General features: G+C 34.5%; 1 protein-coding gene across 3 annotated transcripts in view; it reads right to left on the minus strand.

Moving 5' to 3' along the window:
• Positions 1 to 1,334: 1,334 nt before the first annotated feature.
• LOC117663711 (rho GTPase-activating protein 39-like) overlaps positions 1,335 to 21,542 on the minus strand; it is an 81,508-nt gene continuing 61,300 nt past the window's right edge. For all 3 annotated transcript variants that reach the window (XM_087889262.1, XM_034414111.3, XM_034414110.3), the window contains exons 3-10: positions 16,848 to 18,153; positions 15,301 to 15,853; positions 13,953 to 14,042; positions 11,726 to 11,799; positions 3,224 to 3,423; positions 2,593 to 2,684; positions 1,884 to 2,053; positions 1,335 to 1,582 (exon numbers count right to left, since the gene is read on the minus strand). In XM_087889262.1, coding sequence (XP_087745388.1) covers positions 1,388 to 1,582; positions 1,884 to 2,053; positions 2,593 to 2,684; positions 3,224 to 3,423; positions 11,726 to 11,799; positions 13,953 to 14,042; positions 15,301 to 15,853; positions 16,848 to 18,153 — 2,680 coding nt within the window. In that variant the 3' untranslated portion in view covers positions 1,335 to 1,387. The remainder of the gene's footprint in view (positions 1,583 to 1,883; positions 2,054 to 2,592; positions 2,685 to 3,223; positions 3,424 to 11,725; positions 11,800 to 13,952; positions 14,043 to 15,300; positions 15,854 to 16,847; positions 18,154 to 21,542) is intronic.

Raw genomic sequence — 21,542 nt, forward strand, 5'->3', positions numbered from 1 at the left:
TCTCCAAACCTGCACCTTCTATTCACTTAAATCTCTTCACCTTGCAGCTTCTTTAATTCAATGTTTAAAAAGATAATTTTATCTGCTTAGAATAAGCTGAAATAGAACACAAAATCTTGATATTGGCAGGAGCCTTTAAGTAGTTATTCATGTTTGCTCTAAAAGGCTTTATAACACCTCAGTACCTGATTTTAGTTTATGCTGAAATAAGGAGGAAGAGGCTATAATATTGCAATTTGTCCTACTGGATAAATCTCCATTCTGGAGAAATCCCAAATCCAAATTACTTAAATTGTAGTGATCTGAATTAAAGAAATTAAAGGATTTCTTGAGTCTGAATCATCTGATCCAAACAATATAGGAGCAAACGTAAGCTAAAAGCGGCTTAAGACTTAAATAGTCTCTTCCCAAATCACTGTAGGCAAAACAAGGGAAATGTACAGTTTCACTTTCTTGCTGTTTTGCTTTGTACCAAAATTCAATTCAAGAGAATTTTTGTTTTTGGACAATATTGACGCTTGGAACTTTAATCGTAAGGTACCCTCAGGCATAGCAAAAGTCATCCTCTGTCACAAGCTACAGCCCATCTACTGCTTCAAAACTTCTTTTTGGTAAGAGAATTGTCCTCGAAAGGCAGAAAACATACCAGAGAAACTTGAGAAGAAAGCAGTCAGCAATCTGAATGTCAGAACCAGGCAGAATATGTACTTTAGCAGCCTGAAGTAACAATTTTACCTGAAATGAGGCATGTCTAGTGAAGTACTGAATCTTCAGGTAACAAGTAAATCCCAGTATCTGCAAACAATTTGTTTCCAACAGACAATTCCACTTTTAATTCCACTAAGATTTCTCAGTGAAGTGCAAAGCAATATAACATTTGGGCTTTGAATATACAGAACTGCTGGAAACAACTATTGCAGGTCTTAGGACTGGCCCAGAACATGATGTAACATTTTGCTCTCTGGTGCCTCAAAATTCTTTCTAGTATGTCTATGAAGATTCTCAGTCATCCAGGTCATGGTTGTCCCAAAGGTGCTTTTTCAAGAGGCAACTGGACTTTGTTTTTTTTCTTTGAAGATGTTTCATCCAAGAAGCTGCTTCTTCTTCAGCTCTGAAGCTGAGAAATAAAAAGTCTTCAAAGAAAAAACAGAAAGTCCAGTTGCCTCTTGAAAAAGCACCTTTGGGTCTTTCTAGTATGGTCACTGACTTGAATCATTTGGGGATTATTGAAGATTCATCAACCTTACTATCAGCATAAGTAAATGAAAGCATCACAAAGAACTGTAGGATCTTGGAAACTCTAGAGGAAACAATATGAGGCTCCAAAAAGGAAATGCTGGGGCCAAGTAATTGCTCTTTTTGCACTGTCTTGCCAGAAAACAATCCTTCACATAATTCCTTTGATAAAACTGGTGTCCAAGTGCACAATCAGCATGCGCAAGAAAGACATCTCTTTGCGGGTATTTTCAAAGATGATTCTGGGGTCATCAGACTGGCATCGCAGGCAGTTTGGAGCCATTACCATAGCCAAGTTGTTTACATCCATCTTGGTTTTGCCTACATTGATTGGCTGGGCAAAAATCTGCAAAATAAATAAAACACAACTCAAATAAAGAGGGAAAAATAAAAAGTTTGGTCACAGGCAAGATAATGTAGCTTCTCTAGCTCCTCAAAAGAAAATGTTCAGAGAGACAATGGAATCACTTTAGACAGCCTTGCACCGAAGGCTGCCTCTGGTGTATGACGATAGAAGAAATTTAAATTGGTGTTTCATAATATCTGCAAATACAATGTGAAATGACACCCTCCCAACTAGAAAAACCATATAGATTCTTTATGCTTTTTTAGAATGATTCCTGCTCAGGCATTCTCTATCTATGTACCTGTAAAAAGTGGATGAGGTAACACAAGACCAATTTATTGAGCTCTGGCAGAAGTTCAACTACAGCAACTGCAGCATCAGGATTCTCATAGTTGCTGACACATTCCTTGTAGAATTGTTGTGGGATGACAGGCTCTTCCAACTCCCGGTACCACAGCTTTAGCAAAGAAGCTTTAAAGACAAGAAGCCACCCAGAGATATTTACAACAATTATAGCATACTGTCTTGTTTTACCAACTTTATATATCTGTGTTTGTGTACTATGCTTATACTAATTTAGAATTGCTAATGTGGTTATTATGTCTTTGTGTTTTAATATAAACTGCTTTGATGTGCTAGTTCTAAAATAAGTACATAAAATGTATAAATAATATGTGGTGCTTACTGTTCCAAAGTGGATCCCTGAGTAATCACAATACACTTTCCTCCTCTTCCTAGATAAATAACTGACTCTATCCTTTTTAAAACAAAAAACAGCACCATATATTGAGCTCCACTGATTCAGGCTTTTGACAATCACAGGACACAAATCATGAACAGAAAGGGTTAGGCTAGCAACTATTCTCTTCAGAAGCAATTATTAAAAGTTTTGTAGAAACTGAAAGACAGGAGATATATAAGAGATATATATTTACAACTTAAAACTACTAACAAACTGAGGTGTCCAACTACATTTTCAATAGTTTTGCTGTTTTCTTATTTTGCCATACCTGGTATATTGGGATCACTAAGGTTGGTAGGAATCTTCCACTGGTCCACCTGTAGTTTTAAAGCATTGACTTCATCAATATCACCAGGAATTCTGAAAGCATACACAGACAACAATAAAGCTGAATTTCAGGCAGAAAATCATACATACCCAGAAGAAAGTGCAATTAGTATCACAAATAAGAAACATTTCTAAGAGATAGATACATATTTAATAGTAAGTAGACAACCAATGACCTGTTGTGTCATTGTTTCAGAAATATTTCCTTACCTAAACAGAGAAACAGAATGAGTAAGAGCAGCCTAAAATACAACATGAGTGATTTCCAACATCCTGCCAGCTTCCCCATTGATTTCCTTGCAAAAATCTAACAGAGAGCATTGGAAATCTTCCTCCCTCCCTCCCTCCCTCTCTCGCAAGCACCAGCATAGAGGCACTTGTTCTGAAGAAGAAGGTTGTAAGATGCTTGCATTTCCTATAAGCATATTTTGTTCTAAAACTCTATATATGAAATCTTAAGATACTTACTCTCAAGAAGAAGAAATAAGATATGTGATCAAATATAGATGAATGATCTAGTGTTGATGGCTATCACTACTGCATCATTTAAACAGTTGTAGTTAGATATTCACCTGAATATTCCCTCAGTCTGTTCTCCCCCGAGTCGCAGTACTTGCTGAGACAACTGTGTTTGTACCCAAGGCAGCTTGTTATCTGGATACATGTCCTGCTGCCGTGACATGATTTCTTCCAGTGAGCTGCCAAACAATGAAGGTGTCACAATAGCATTCTTGGCATGTATTATCTCCTCAACTGTAGGCTTCCGAAGACCCTGTAAGAACAAGAAAATTTAAAAAAGAAACAAACCCCCCTAAATAAACTTGCAATGGGTTGGAAGGATGTTGTATTTCAGCTTCCATTTAGGTGGAATGCTCACAGAGAAAAGTATTTTGCTAACCTTTGAAATATACTTTTTTTTTTTATGTTTTAAGTTATTTTTATTGTTCTTTATATTCCTTCTCCTGTACTGTACATTTTTTCCTACCCAATTATGCTAATGTTACAATATCTTTTTTTTCTAATATAAAATTTGTAATTTTATTAGAACACATATTGGACATTTACACAACATACAACATATAAATAACTTATCATATTTAAGCATTGTTTCTTAGTGGTCTTCCAGCTATTACTTTATTCTTCTTCCCCTTTATCTTAATCTATTACTCCATCTTCTTTCCCTCCTTTTTCTTCCCCCCCTTTTTTCTTTTTTCCCTATAGAGAACTGTACATTTTAGTTCTCTTTACTATTATACATTTCTACTTTCATATTATATGCATTTTTATTCCACTCCTCGCATATAATGCATCTCTATTTTGTACTTCTATTTTTGTCTCCTAATAGTTATTATTCTTTATTGTTAGTCTTAAGCCAATTATACCATTTATTCCATACTCTATAATATTCTGTCTCTTCTTTTTCCTTAATTTCTTTTGTTAATCTGTCCATCTCAGCGCATTCTAAGATCTTATCTATTAATTCTTACTCCGTTGGGGTTCTTTCCCGTTTCCAGTTTTTTGCATACGTTATTCGTGCTGCTGTTAAAATGTGTAGCATCAAATATTTTATTTCTTTGGAATATGGTTTTGTAAAAATTCCTAACAAGAATGTTTCTGGCTTCTTTTCTATTTGTTTTTCTGTTATTTGTTCTATCCATTTCTTAATGTTTGACCAAAATTTTTTTGCTGCCAGACACGTCCACCATAAATGGTAATATGTTCCTTGGGATTTCTTACATTTCCATGTAAGAAATAAATTGCATGTTATTCGGGTGTATCTTTGCCAGTCTTGTCGGTGACAGATGCCATCTGTAAAACATCTTCAACTGATTTTCCTTGTATGCCACCGAGTGTTAATTTTGCATTCACTTGCCACATTATTTCCCACTTCTCCAAATCTATTGTATAATTAAAATTCTGCGCCCATTTAATCATTGTATTCTTCATTGTTTCCTCCTCCATTTTATATAGTAATAAAAATTTATAAATTTTGCTAATTAGTTTTTCTTCTGATTCTAATATAATTTTATCTAATTCTTGTTTCTCTCTTTGAATTTCATGTGTTTTTGTATGTTCCTTATATTTAGATTGAATTTGTGAATAGGTCCACCAATCAATTTCTCTATTCAGGTCCATTTCCAACTGTTGTTTTGGTTTCAATTTTCCTTGTTGTTCTATTAAATCTTTATATCTTATTACCTTTTTAAATTCTGTTAAATTTGGATGTCTTACTGCTTCTAATGGTGAAAGCCAAATCGGTATTTTCGTGTAGTGCTATTTTTTAATTTTTAACCAGGTTTGTAATAGTGCATTCCTTATTGTATGTCTTTTGAAATAGGTATGTGTTTTGTATTTTCTGTCCCAGAGGAATGTGTGCCAACCCACTTGTATTTCATGTCCTTCAATTGTTAGTATTCTATTATTTTTTAATTCCATCCATTCTTTTACCCAGGATAACCCAGCTGCTTGTTAGTAAATTTCCCATTCTGGGAGTGCTGTTCCTCCTGTCTTTTGTGTCTTGTAGTAATTTAAGTTTAATACGTGGGCGCTTCCCCTGCCATATAAATTTAGATGTATTTTACTCAATGTTTCAAAAAAGTTTTTTTCCAATTTTATTGGTATGACCTGAAATAAAAATAAAATTTTTGGTAAAATATTCATTTTAATGGTGGAGATCCTTCCCATTAATGATATCTGTCAATTTTTCCAATTGTCTAAGTCTTTCTTTAACTGTATTATTAATTTATCGTAATTATTTTCTTTTATTGCTGAACTTCTTGCCGATAGCCAAATCCCTAGGTATTTTATTTTCTTAGTTGTTTGAATTTGTATAATATTCTCCAATTCTTTTTCTTATTCCTTTGTGAGATTTTTTGTTATTAATTTCGATTTGTTTTTATTTATTTTTAATCCTGCCACTTCTCTAAATTCTTCTAATTTTTTAAACAGTTTTGGTGCTGACTCTAGTGGTTCTTCTACTATAAAAACAAGGTCATCAGCGAAGGCCTGAACCTTGTATTCTTCTCTCCTTATCCTTAACCCTTTAATTTCTTGGTCTTCCCTGACCTTTTTTAGAAGGATCTCCAATGTTAAAATATACAATAGTGGAGAAAGTGGGCATCCCTGCCTAACCCCTTTTATTATGCCGAATTGATCTGTGGTATCATCATTCATAATTATTCTTGCCGTTAGTTTTGTATAAATTTCCCCTATAATTTTTTCAAATTTTGTCTCGAATTGCATAGTTTTTAGTTGTCCCATTAGAAATTTCCAATTTAGATTATTGAATGCTTTTTTGGCATCAAGGAAAACCAGTGAAGCTTGCTTTTCTGGATGTGATTCGTAGTACTCTAGTGTGTTTATTATTATCCTCATATTATTCTTGATTTGACGGCCTGGTAGAAATCCATTTTGGTCCGAGTATATGTGATTATTTAATCCTTTTTTGATTCTTTCCGCTATAATTGCTGCAAATATCTTGTAATCTGTATTTAGCAGGGAGATTGGTCTGTAATTTTGAATTAACTGGTGGTCTGTATCTTCTTTGGGTATAATAGTAATTATTGCTTCTGTCCAGGTTGTCGGGATTTTTGCCTTTTCCAAAGCCTCGTTATATAGTTCTAATGGTTTCTTCCAATATTTCCTGTACGTTTTTGTATAGTTCCACCGGTAGCCCGTCTGGCCCAGTGTTTTATTGTTTTATTCTTTTTTCAGTGCCAATTCCAATTCGAGTTTAGTTATCGGTATGTTTAATATTTCTCTTTGTTTCTCTTTTTTCTCCTAAATCTTCATCTTTTTCTTCTATTATATTCTGAAAGCACAAGAAATATGAAGCTTTCTCCATCTCAAGCGTCGCTATTGAGTCGGACAGTTCCTTATTTAGTTGAAACGCTTTTTGCTCCATTGCTTCCATTTTTGTCTCTACTTGGTCTATTTTTGTTTCTGCTTTTTTAATTCTTCGTTCGTTTTCTGTTATTGTTTGTTGGATATCTCTAATTTTGTCATTCATGTTCTTAATATACTCCTTAACCTCTCCTATTTCATTTTTGATTTCTGCATGGAACATTTTCATTTCTTCATGATTATCCAGAATTTTTTCTTGTGTTTTTAATAATGTTTCTTGAATCATTTGAAACATATTCTGCATAGCATTTAGTGTTATTTCCGGCTTTTCTTTTCCTTTTCCTATCATGGTATCTATTGTTCTTTGCTGTAGTGGTGATGCCACTGTTGTTGTAGAATTTACAGTTGGTTTTTTTCCTGTTTTCGCTATAGTGGTTATAGCTGACATTTTTCATTTCATTTCATTTATTCGAATTTCTATACCGCCCTTCTCCTTTCGGACTCAGGGCGGTGAACAGCCAGATAAAAAACATCTATACAAACATCACAGTTAAAAAATAAAGTTAAAATAATTTATAAATTTGGCCCATAATTTAAAACTTGTCAATTAAAATAAATATTAAAATTTTAAAACTAACCCTAAAATCAGGACAGACCGGCTAGCTGAAAAAAATAAGTTTTTAGGGACCGACGAAAAATCCGGAGGTCGGAGATCACTCGTATCTCTGGGGGTAGATTGTTCCATAGGGTAGGTGCCACCACAGAGAAGGCTCTCCTCCTGGGGGTCGTCAGCCGGCATTGTCTGGCCGACGGCACCCTGAGGAGGCCCTCTCTGTGGGAGCGAACCGGCTGGTGGAAGGCTATTGGTGGCAGAAGGCGGTCCCGTAAGTACCCTGGCCCTAAGCCATGGAGCGCTTTAAAGGTGATCACCAACACCTTGAAGCGCACCCGGAAGTCCACCGGAAGCCAATGCAGCTCGCGCAGGAGAGGAGTCACATGGGAGCGCCCCGTCGCTCCCATAATCCCCCACGCAGCCGCATTCTGCACCAGTTGGAGCCTCCGGGTGCACCCCAAGGGGAGCCCCATGTAGAGAGCGTTACAATAGTCCAGATGAGAAGTGACGAGTGCTTGAGTGACCGTGCGTAGGGAGTCCCGGTCCAGAAAGGGGCGCAACTGGCGTATCAGGCGAACCTGACAAAAAGCCCCCCTGGCCACGGCTGTCATATGCCCTTCTAAAGACAGCATTTTTAATGCTCATGTGAAGTTTTCCCACACTAATATATAAATATTTATCGTTGATCTTTCTCCTCCTATACACACACCTTTATCTTTATCTTTTATATATTTTCAGTTATTCTACTTATGTAAATATATACTATAACATAGTACTATGACACACTAACAGTATCACAATATCACAGTATTATTAATTATTATCTTGCAAATCAATGTAATTATAGTTAATTTACTTATTTTTTCTTTTATATTCCGTAATTATAAAATTAATAAATAACTGTAATACAATTCCTCTCCCCCCCTTACTTTACTGTTTATATATATATATATATATATATATATATATATATATATATATATATATATATATATATATATATATATATATATATATATATATATATTTGTATATAGGAATAAGAATATATATTTATTCTTTCCTTGTTGTTATTTGATGCTCCTTCTCTTCTTCAATCTTGCTTGTAGTTATAATTATAATTATTTTCTATCGTACAATAACATCAGTCCTCTTTCCAATCTCCGTCTCTCACCTTCAGTCCATTTCAGTCACCAATCACAGTTTAAATCCCACAAATTTTCCAAAAGTTTCTTATTTTCTTCTTTACCTTTTAAAGTATTTAGAGTATTTAAAGTTATTTGATTTCTCCAATTTTCCACTCTCTCCAGTTCTCTCCGTCTCCGTCTCAGATCTTAACTCTGTCACTCCTCCGATTCTGCTTACTCACTTCCTGGGTTCCTCCTTCTCTCGCACTGTTATCTTCCTCTCCTGCTGCGCTTCTCCTTTAATCGCCGCCACTTGTTAATCCGTCCTTTTCGCGCCCACCTCACTCTGCACTTCTCCGTGTTTTTACGGTTTCTCCTTCTGGGTCTATTTCTGCCACTCGAAACTGCTGTTTTCACTCTTTGCTTCCCTCTAGGCGGCCGCCATAGCTCCTATCCGCCTTAAAGGCCGATTTCCTCTCCACCAGGTTTAAAGGGGTTTTTCCTTTATTCTCCCTGACGATAGCGTGTCACCCAGGGGCTTCGGAATTTCCCCTTTTATTTCCCGATGCCTACAGGCTCAAGAATGCCCTATAAGAGCTTCTAACAGAGAGTTTTTTGGGTTCTAGAAACGGCGCCCCATTTCTTCACCCTCTCCACGATGACATCACCGCCAGAAGTCCCCTTTGAAATATATTATCAGAAGAAGAAAGATGGGGATTTCAAAAGGAAAGGTATTTTTAATTTTTTTTTAAAAATTAAAAAACCAGTTACAAAATTGGATACTGAATATACTCATGAGTTTTCTTTTTAGGAGTATACTTATTAACTGATCACTTTTAAGCATATGCATACATACAAGCATCCCAAAACTTCTCTTTGGAATATGCAATGTTATGCAGAATAAAAAGAAAACAGAAAAAAACTTAAGTTAGAGAATTAAAGGGTTGAAATAATAATAATATAGTTAAAAAGAAATGTGTGCAAAAAATAAATTCACTACATTTTCCCCATATCTTTCTACCCTTGTAAAGACTATTGGCTTCCACCACACCCATACTACACTTCATACATAGCATTTTGTCTTTAAATTTTTGTTTATAAAATACCTTATTAACTTTTCCCAGTCACAAATTTCTTGGTCTTCCCCTTCTTGACCCATTCACTTTTGTTTCGTGCACATCTTTAATCCTAATCCATTTTCTTTAAATGAGCAAATGGCCTCACTGTATTTTTTCATATCACTATTTTGGAAGTTGTACTAACTTCTAGTGCAATTCAAGGTGCCGATAGTTACTTTTAAATTTCTATGTGGCTCAGGGGCTAATTATTGAGTTGGGTCTGCTTGTCTAGTAATATCTGGGGAGAGAATTGCTCAGGTCTCATTACAAAGGAATACCATTTTTTGGTATTCCAGGCTTAGTTCTTTTAGTTATGTACCTATCTGCAACAGAACAGCTTAACCCTGGATAGTTCAACCATTTGCATTTTATTGCCTTTTTGGACAGTGTAGAGACAAATAAGTTCATGCTACCCACAAATTGTAGGGAACTGGACTGATTTGAGTATTACTGTACTGATTCTTTTTTGTGGGGGCTAATTTTATTCTATGGATACTGGTCAGAGTCTCTGGAAATAAAGTGGCAAATAAGTTGTCAAAACAAATAAGATCGGGGCATTTTCATACAGATCTTCTGTTTCTCTTAGTTTCATAGATACACATTGATCTTTTTGTTATCATTAATTCTTACTGTTTATCATCTATTATTCCTATATTCCAAGTCAGTCTTTCATTCACTATGATCATCATCAGATGGGACCATACAAACTGACCATTACTGTCTAACAGTAGCTAATATTTTAGAATTTTGTGATGGTTATATGTATTCATATGCTTAAAAGTGATCAAAGTTCATGTGTTATATCAAGACTGAGATTGTGCATTCCCTTTCCTTTTCTCCTCTCAAAAGCTGAAAGGTGATTAGATATTTTATTAATTCTGTTTTGTTCAACTATTGCTTTTTTTGCTCTTTTGAACTTGACAAATTAACTTTAACTCAAAGAGCTTTTTTCCTACATATATTGTTTATCTTTACTGTATTTCCAAACATACAATATCATGCTGAGTTCAATTACTCTATCAAAACATTGAGACATTCTGAAAAATAAGAGTTATAGATTTTGTCAGTGGCAATTTGCATCTATTTATGCGAACTCCCAGCATGATGGCAGCGTCTACAGAATTAGCTGCAACATACTGATTCTGATTCAAAACACTGCTCTCCCTGGCTCATTATTTTCAACGCTAATTGCTAGTAGTTACACGGGAATACAAAATCTTATATAAAGTTATAGAATTGGAAAAGTGGGAAAAATTGTGGGAAAAAAATTATAAATTGACTATGGCAGTATCATATAAAGCAAACAGCTATAAAATGTTTTATAGATGGGATTTAGCACCAGCGAGATTGGCAAAAAGTACCCTAACCTATCACCCAAATGTTGGAGATGTGGCCACAAATTAGGGACATACTACCACATGTGGTGGATGTGCCCTAGTGTGAGGAAATTTTGGCACAAAATTAAGAGGTGGTTGGAAGAGATTACACTCCAAAAAATGGATTTAAAACCGGAAATGTTCCTCCTAGGAATGATTGATAAAAAATGGAAAAAAGTCTGTACTATATTACATTGCATATTCTAACAGCAGCCAGAATTACTTTAGCACAAATGTGGAAGCTGACCAATACACCATCTGAAGAAATAATAATTAAAAAGATCCTTGAATGCGCTGAAATGGACAAATTAACAATGGAGATCAAAGAAAGAGATGACTCGGACTATTACAAAATGTGGAACAGGTTTTATACCTGGCTAGAAAATAAAAATCAAATTAAGAAATAAGAATATAAACTGAAATTCAGTACTAATATAGTGGATATAAATATATGTAACTATCCTGCTTACAAAAATGTTAATTATGGGCATACAAAATAAGAGAATGATTAGGAAGATGGAATTTAAATGTAAAGACAAATGTCGATGCAGAAAGTTGTAAAATTGTATATAAATGTTAGTTTTGTATTTTAGTGTTTGATGTATGTGTTTGTTTTTTTCTTTTTTTTCTTTTTGTGTTTTTGATTTTAAAAATGTAAAATACCTAATAAAAACTATTTTTAAAAAATCTTATATAAAGTTAATTCTGACTGCTAACGTATCTTAGCATGATTATTCAACATACTTCCAAAAAACAAACACCAAACCTGATTTTATTTAATAGTCCTTCTCAGTCTTACTTTTCTTTCCTTCTATATTTTTCTTCCATAAAGAAGATCCAGCAAAATGTTTCAGATTTTGTTTTCAGTTCCTTAATAGTACAATAAGAATGTACATCTGCACTTTTTGAGTCTATTTATTCTCATTGCTAATAAAAGCAATCTCAATAGTTATAGTGATAAAAAAGGAAAAAGAAAAAAATATTTCTAATTACTCACTTTTTTGCCTCCAGTGATTGCTACTTTTTGCAGCTTTCGGTAACAATACCTGGCATAAGTGCTGATTGGTAGACCTAGCAGATAAAAATGAACTAATTAGAGTGGCCCTGGAAAACTCCTTTAAAAAGAAAATGATCCCAGAGCAGGAATATCTGTACATCTTCTCTAATCCTAAATCTTATCATTAAATATTAAGAATTCTACATACATTCATAGACACATTGTTGTTGAAATTAATCTGGACAGCCTTCTCCAAGAAAATAGTTGTGCAGTTGTTTTTTCTGAAAGTATTTTTCTCTTGTACTCAATTCATTTATGGTAGTTTGAGCTAGGAGAATATCTTACATTCCTTGGTGAAGAGTGCTATAAAAATACCATATACTTTTAGTGGCAATAATTGGACCATTTATTCTCCCAATTCTAAACTATTTCAAAAGTTTGTTTTATCCACAAATCTGTATTATTAACTCATTCGAAAATCATAACATACAAATACAAACTTTCCCCCAGAACTGCCTACATTTTTGCATACAACTGCACAAATATATAGAGAATTACACTCGAAATGCTGCATGCACTTTTGTTAGCTGCATCTAATAAAGGATATTATACATTTCCAATGTATATCATACATTGGAAACACTAGTGTAGATTTGGACAAATTTACATAGGGGAAGTCCAAAACATTTAAGGAATTTTAGTTTTAAAACATTTATAACATCATACATAATATAGGGGAAAATGAGACATCCAAGGATTATCAAACAAATCTCAATTACCTAATGAATCTGATAGATTGAAGACTCAGGATAAACAAAATAAAGCACTTTTAATAAGGCAAATAAGAAATTTCATAAATCAACTAGCATAAAATTTGGAGAGGATCACCAATATAAAAGAATTAAAAAAGGGATTAAACTGATTTATGAAGACAAAAGTAACAATGACTCTTAGCTATAACAGCTGTATGTTATCTCCAACATCAGAGGCCTCCTGCTTCAAAAAATTGCTGTTGTTTGATATCATATTGGGGGCTTCCCGTAATTATGTATCTATTTAATGTGAAGAATATGGCGATAAAAAGGCCTTTAATCTTACATAATATGAAGTTATGCCAATATTGCGTGGGACAGAAGGACAGCTGAAAAAATATCTACAGATCCCCTCACAGCCTGGACATAAACTATTTCTACTTCTCTCCTCAGTTCGCTATAGTATAGGGCATTGCGTGTCAAAACAAATAGGCAAAGGGACAGTTTCTTCCTTTCAGCCATCACTCTGTTGAACACCTAATTCTCACAGTACTAACTAATATTACATTTGATGCAAGACAATACATTAAAATAATCAGAAACTGCTCAGAGTAAAGCATACCAGTAGACAGAGCAGCCTTAAGATCAGGTGAAACACTTTTTAAAATAAGAATGAAAATTATCTAGGTGGAATATAGGGGTGTATGTGTGAGGGGGGGGAGTTGGATACAGTTTATCAATGGAAAAATGTATTAGTAGGTAAGGCTGTGACGAGCAGAAACTGGCACTAATGATGTTACCTAGTTAGGGTAACGAAATGTCTGCAAGAAAACAAGCAAGTTCAGAGAGCATCAAGGACCCCTCATTTCAACCCTAAACTACAAATATTTTCCTTTACTGATAGCAGAAGCTGCCTGCACTTAATTATTAGGATTTTTAAAAATAGGCATCAGCTATTGGACTGAATTGAAATTCTAAGATTACAAAGAAATGGAAAAAGAAGACCATCTGCACAGAAGTATGACCAAATTAGCATTTTTGCTGGACTTTTTTGAGGCTTGGAGCCAATGATTATAACTGACCCCATCTGGATGGAAAAATCCCAACTGCTTTATGAAAGTAAGGTTGCAACCCAAACTGTGTTTATTTGGTTACAAGTTCTGTTGAAATAAATGAGACCGTAGATTGAGGCAGTATTTATTTATAGTTAATCTTAGAGTTTACAGATGCAATGTTAATACATTAGATTACTATATAAAATATTCTACGGAATGAATAACAAAATAAATTCTATAGATATCACTAGTAGTTAGTTCATTTTGCATTTGTTACTATTTCTGTATTGTTGATACTTGCATATGCTCCAGACTGAATTTACCTATATTAAAGTACAAACAATCGCAATAATGGGTGCAAAATATCTGTGATACCCAAACAAAGATATGTGCTGATTTTTGTTTTCTTATATGTTTTACCTTCATCCTCTGTGCTTTGTTTTCTCTTTTTCCTGGATTTTGAGTTCTTTTTGTTTTTCAGATCCAGAAGTTCCTTAATGCGTTGGGTAACTGAAAATACAAAGTATTTTTAATTGAGTGATGGCAAGACAGTCAAATATTTACTGTCCTCTTCCATCTGCACAAGGTTGACTTCATTGAACAAATCCAAAGTGCATCTCCCTGTGAAATATAATTTGCCCATATGTATCTGTTGTTTTTCTTTACACTTATCACAAGCAATAACATGAGTCTAAGGCCCAAACCTTAATATCTCACAAATTATTTGAACAATGTATACAATCTAAAAGAGGCTTGGAATTTAAAATATTGTTTCTCAAATTATTATTTTGACTAAGTATCTAAAATGTTTGTTTCCCCAAACTTTTCAAACCAGTATGAACTGTGCTCTATCTGGACTTTATGCTATTAGAATCCTGGGATATAAAAGAGATTCTTAACTAATTATTTGCTTTCAGTAAACTTCAGAATACCAAAGAATGAAAAAAACGTCCTTGTATAAACATCCAGTTTTTTCCAGTATTCAGCCTAAAATGTAAAAAAAAAAACTTTAAACACATAGCAGTTAATTATATATGCTTAGATGGGAAAACAATTTTGTCTGAGCACAAAAGCTAAACAAGATTAGGCCTCTTTAGATCTTGGGTGAAAGATTATTAAGCAATTCCAGGACTGTAGGCTAGATTGTGCCGTTGAAAAACTTCCTGGAAGAAGGCAAGGGCAATTAACTTCCATACTGTTATCAAGAAAACACTCCTGTAGTCACTAGGAATTAAATTTCACTCAAGTGCAGAGTTATATATCTCATAATTTAATGTTAATATTTAATTGGTTTTAATAGTTAAATTATGTTGATTTACTTTGTTTTAACTGTGTATACTTCCCAGAGTCACATGCAACTATATTAATTAATTAATTAATTCAATCAATCTTTGTAATAATTTCTTGGAAAGTTATCAAAAATATTCTTCTTTTATAGAAATATAAAGTTTTTGTTTTAATGAAACTGAATCTCTACCATTAAATCTAAAGAGAGATAAACCCACTAAACATTACAAGGAATTTTTTTTTCCTTCATTTTTTTTCTTTTTCATTTTGCCTAGGCCAAAGAAGCTAGGTTCTCGGCCAACACATACTGCATTTTATAGGGAAGAAAGCAAGCTTTCGTCCTGAACATATTTAGTACTATGCACTGCATTGTATTATGGTAATACAATGGGGTATAATAGGTACCCCTATTATAATTTACTTTATTTCATCTACAGCTGTTTAAAGTACTGTAATTTACTTTATTAAATAAAGCACATACTATTTTCATCTGCGATTTGGCTGAGGTGACGATAGATGTAACCTTCCAGATAAGATTGGAATTTGGGTGATGGGGAGAAAAAGGCCAGACTAATTGCCATAAGTTCCCAGCCCCGTGCCAGACTTTGGTAGCACATATTGTCTGTTGTTTGTCTGATTAGTTGAATGTACAGCTCATCCCGTAAACCTTGAATACTCCAGCATTTGGTGATGGTCATCAAAGCGACATTATTGTGGTCCATTCTGGCTTGCCGGTCACCCATATAGATTTGTACCAGTTTAAATATTTCACAGGCTTCCTTTTTGATTGTGTAGTTACTGGTGATAAGCATTGGCTTTTTGATGGAGCCACCATTCCAAGATAACATGTTGGCAATGGAGAGCCTCCGACGAAAAATGCCCTGAGTATGCATATTAAGATTTTTGGAAGCCCAGTCAGTCATGCTGCTTTGGGAGATGGGCTTTCGTATGGTGTGGAAGGGAAACTGATATCTGATGTTGGTTCCAGACTGAACATTATTCTCTTCTTGAGAATCAGACCCAATTGTTCCACACTGTAAAAACAACAGACAAAAAATCATGAAAAAGCTTTCTGAGTTGATAATTTTCTTTGAACAAAAATGACTGAATTTGGTCATTTTCTTCACCTGGTACTTCTAGTATCTGATTCTAGAAGACTGGATTATGCAGGCTAACTTTAGACTATTCTATTTTACTCATTCCAAGAATGTAACTCAATTCCTGTATTATTGTTTTAAGTAGCTTTTGTATGTGTGTGTGGGGTCTACTGTAACTTTGAACGCTTGCTAAAAGGCAGTCATAAGTCAAGGATGATCTATATCTGACAGCACTACTGTATGAACAATCCCATTTATGCAACGAATACCAATTTTGAGTACTGAGGATTTTTCAGTATCTTTGTTAGAAGTGTAGTTTAATTCATTTAATAATATTTAATGTATTATGCCTAGCAAAATATAAGAAAATTGTCATTTTTGGTAAAATATATCAAAATAGTATACGTAGAAAAATCAATAATATTCTATATAGGGCAATAATTTGGCATAAATTGTAAATAATTTACAATTATAGCATAACATTTTTCTTACACTCTCTTTCTCGCTCTCTCTCCTAGATAAAAATACAATCTATTTTTGCCTTCTACCATCTACATTTTCAAATGAAAACCTATAATCTTGACTTATTTGTGGTATATTATATCTTACCTGGGAGTATTATTATTGAATAAAACTTAGCAATTTTAGTAAAACTTCACATTAATATCGAACTATTAAACAAAAGAAACAAATCTTTTAACCATAGCATTAAACTCATATACCTTGTATTATGATCTAGTGGTATAGATTAATTTTTCACTCCCAGCATAGTATAAAGTATGTAAACATGTTTTAATTAAATTAAAACTTATAATTGTTAAGTGTATACCTGACGATTTCACCATCTCCAGGGCTAGAAAATGCCTGACCTTCCGACAATAAATAAATACTCTAATGATAGTGATTAAAATGGTTTGATAATAATAAATACCTGTGTTGATAATTGTGCTGTGTCTGATGATGATGGGTTTATCAAGCTGGACACATTCTTTTCTAAAGAATCTATTTTTTCATAAGTTCTCTTCTGTCTCACCACATCTTGCTGTATTGCTGGATCATTTGAGAGGCCTTTACCCTCCATTGTAGGCTTATATAATGACCTGTTACTAGATGTAAGATCATCTCTTGAGTTCCTGCTATTACACTTTTTAAAGTAGTCTGATTGAAACTTAATTTTATTACCTTCTAGCATACTCATGTTGTCTAACATTTCTGCATCTAAACTACCTTTGCTCCCCCTGCAGGCAGCAGATCTATTCACTACTGCACGCATCTCTGCAATAAGCTTGTCATTCAGCACAGTAAGTTCGCTGTTGCTGCCTACAGAACAAGGTCTTCCCAGGCCTGGAACGTGTCGTCTTCCTTTTCTCTTTCTTAAACTTGGAGAAGGACCTGTCGAATAGCCAGAGTCTTGCTGACTTATCACTGTAGGATATTGAGTCTGAACACTGCTCTGCTGGCGATTATGGACTTCCATATTTTTAAGAACATTAGCTTCTACGACTTTCCATGACTGCTTGAAGCTCTCCCTAGAGCTAAGCTGACCCAACTGGGATTTATCAATGCCATCAACTATCACAGTGGTAGAATGAGTTTTTTTGGATGACTGGTCAATGTTGACCATGTGTTTAATATATTCTTTTCCCACAGGGCTGTATTCTGTTGTAGACGGGTTTCTCAAATGCTTTTTTCCACCCTGGTGTTGCTGTATACTTGGAGGCTGTAATAATTTAATTGGTTGCATCTTCTTATTTAAGCTATTGCTTGGGGACAATTGTGGAGTTGTCCCACTCATATTTGTAATTCTAATATCCATATCTGTAGGAGGCTCATCATAAATTGGGGAGTCAATTGATGGTTCATCATATATTGGAGGTGGAGAAGCATATTTGGGAGATGCAGGCAATTTTTGTAACTGATTTCCTGAGGGAGGCTGAGGAGTATACCCATTAGTTAGTACCAGACAAAATCCTCCATTCTCTGTCTTTTTAATTTTCATTGAACGCTTCATCTCTACTGGAGCTGTAGATTTTGGAGTTAATGAGTTTGGGACGATAGACTGAGACTGGGCATATACAACTGCTTTGGGATTCATTGATTCCTGACTGCTGATTTCTGAATCGTTTTGCATCTGAAAGGAATTGCTTGAGGAACAATTTACTTTTCTTAGGCTATTAACTTTGACCAGCATGGCTGCTTTAGTCCCTGGCAAAGGCTGCCAACCAGTAAGGGTATCTCTGTAGAAAAAAAAAATACAATGTTAAAAAATAAAACAAATGAATACACACACTGCTTTTATCAGCCTACAAAATGCCCCAAAGTTTGAATCTATCTATATCTTGGGAAAAAGGCAGGAAATTTCACTAATTACATTGCAAAAATATTTTCTATTTTCTGTCACAGCTATCACAGAAATATAAGAAATTTGAGAAATAATACTTGTTCAGAATTTTTTATATTGGCCAGATTTTTCCATATGCATATTTCTTTTCTGGGTCAATGAAATTACAGTACTGGCTGAATTTATTCAATCTTTAGTGAAAGAAGTTTTAAATACAAGTTTAAGCGGTTTTAAAAATTATTTCGGGATAAACAGCAAAAGGGCGATTAGAACTTTAATTTTAGAAAGTTACAAGCAGACTACATGTCCAGAAGGATTTGAAATAAGATTTTGGAATTCATTATAAGAATGTTTTCCATGGGAAAATGTTTTTGTTTTGAATTCTCTTTAAAAAAAAACATGATACAATGAGACTGAAGGATTGAAAGTAGAACGAGCTCAAAAAAACCCCTAAAGATTATAATTAAAGAACATTTTATTTACTAATATGGGGTAAAATATCTTAACAGTGCACATACTTAAGGATATTTTTGAACAATGGACTCAGAAGTTAATTTTAAGTTAACAGTGCCTGCCTCTTTAGAGAGACTGTGTTTTAAAAGCTATTATGGAAGAGGAACAATTTTTACTGGAGCAAGTCTGAAACTGATCTGAAAATAGATTTAAAAATGAGACTGCAATAATGACATGGTAAAAGATGCTATACTGTACATACAAGAGAAACCAGCTGATGTCTTAATAATGAAAAGAGATATACAAATATTAAACAAAAAGAGTGATCTGGATAACTTTCCTATATTGGATTTACAAGAGACTTGTTAAAGCTTTGAAATTTTTTTTGAGAAGGAACAAAGAAAAAATGAAAAGGAATCAAGATTCCACAGGTGGCACGTGGAGCCGTATCTGTGGACACGCGAGCGTTGCCCTAGCTCAGGTCCAGCATGCATGTGTGAGCCGGCCAGCTGATTTTCAGGCCTCCTGGACCCACCGGAAGTTGGGAAACGAGCCATTTCTGCCTCCAGAGGGCCTCTGGGGGTGTGGAGCCCTCCCCAGGCTCCAAGAAAGCCTCTGGAGCCTAGGGAGGGCGAAAAACGGGCCTACCAGTAACCTTTTTCCCATTGCGTGCCAAAAGCAGGGGGAGCGTGGGAGGATCATGTGCGCATACGTGGGGTGCGGGGAGGCATTGAATTATGGGTATGGGCACGCATGCGCATGATACCCCCCTCCCCTCGCTTTTGGCAGGCGACGGCAAAAAGGATAGCCATCACTGATCTAGGACACTCCTTGAGAAATTAAAGATCAAAATTTTAAAAATAAAAGGAAGGTATATAGGTAGTCCTTGACTTATGACCACAATTGAACCCAAAATTTCTGTTGCTGAGACATTTGTTAAGTGAGTTTTGCCCCATTTTATGACTTTTTTTTGCCACAGTTGTTAAGTGAATCAGTGCAGTTAAGTAAATTTGGCTTCCCCATTGACTTCACTTGTCAGAAGGTCACAAAAGGTGATCACATGACCTCAGGACACTGTAATTGTCATAAATATGAATTAGTTGTCAAGTGTCTGAATTTTGATCATGTGACCATGGAGATGCTGTAATGGTCATTAGTGTCATAAGTTTTTTTTTTCCAGTGCCCTTGTAACTTCGAATGGTCACTAAATGAACTATTCTAAGTCATGGAGTACCTGTATGAAGTTGGTTTCTTTGATCAAGGTTCTAAAATTACTAAAATTATTTATACTTGTTGTGATGAAGAGAGAAGTTATTACTTTTTATAATTCTTTTCCTTTTCTTCAGTATGTTCTTATTTTTATTTCTTTTGTATTTTTGTTTCTATTTGGTTTTTTTTTCTGTACTATTTTTTATTTTAGTTTGTGGTTAGTTTGTATTAGTTTTTATCTTTCTAACTGTAATTTTAACAATCATTTCTTCTTACTGATTCCGATTGTATTTGTTCTATTCTATTCCCCTTTTATTATTTTATGTTGCAGGTCATTGACCAAATAAGTATTATATAATTATTACAACTTTAAGCCATTTTAAGATAAATCTTAAGCTATAAAAAGTATATTTGAGGAAAGGAAAAAAATAGAAATAAGATGGGAAGTTAACAACCACACACACACACAAAATTCAAATAAAATCCATCCAGTTGGAATAATGGAATTATCTATTGTATGTTAGTTAAGATCAAGGATTTCAGAAGAAAGTCCTGCTTTTTTTTCTTCTCCAAGTAGTATCTTCAGTGCTATTAGAATGTGAAGGATAACTGCAAGCCTTCTTCTTTCTAGAGAATGACTGCTGCTTTGTCCAATCAAGCAAAATGCTCTATCTCTGATTCACCAGTCTAGCCATCATTTCAGAAAATTATCTAGTGGCTGAGCAATTCTATGGTTAAATGATAAGCATGACTAGTTTTAGAAGGAATTGTATGGGAGAGGCTTTGGAGAAAAATAAAGAACGAATTCCCTCTATTTGAGCTTTTCAGCATGAGATGATTTACCAGATACTTTAGATGGCACTGTTGTGCTACATTACAAACTGGGTATATGTTACAAATATTTTCTTGAATTTTGGACAAATCTCCACTGTCTAAATTCTGTGCTGAGAAAAAGAAAATATAAAAGGTAGTTGGAAAACATTTTGAGGTAAAAAGGATTCTGCAGCATTTCTACAAACTGTCACCGGATTCTCCAAATGCTTGCAATTTGTGGCTTGGAGTTGTACTATAATCTCTACAATCCATTTAATGCTGCTGATTCCTTAACTGCCCGTCTGATAGATATTCATAAAAAACACATATAAAAATAAATTATAAATTACACAGGCAGTGTATTGGTTATCTTATATAGGGGAGTTTCTATCTCTCAAAAATCTTGGGATAAAGGCAATTTTCAAGCTTTTACTTGCACAACATTTTTAGCCTGCCGTCTTTCTATTTTAAGCACTACTTTTTTCCTCCTCTATTAAAGTTGCTCTCTACTAGCTTTTTCAACCTATCATGTTGTTGTAATTGGAGAGTTATTCATGCAACAACAAATTGACAGGTTAGAACAGATGCATCCCAGTACTAATAGGAGAAAGCAGGGCTGCCTGCATCTGCAGTTCTGTTAGGTCTTGCCAGCTTTCTGTTAGAAAAATATGTCATAGGTGCCAACCCGAGATATACTGCAAAAGAGCTTGTGTTATGCATGATTACTAGACAGGTGCTCCATCAGTTTTGAATAGCTGCCTTTGTTCATTATCAGATGATAGTTAAAATGTTATGGACAGCTGGTCAAAT

This window comes from Pantherophis guttatus, chromosome 3 (genome assembly GCF_059756535.1).
Source record: "Pantherophis guttatus breed Tessera chromosome 3, ASM5975653v1, whole genome shotgun sequence".
Classification (NCBI taxonomy): domain Eukaryota; kingdom Metazoa; phylum Chordata; class Lepidosauria; order Squamata; family Colubridae; genus Pantherophis; species Pantherophis guttatus.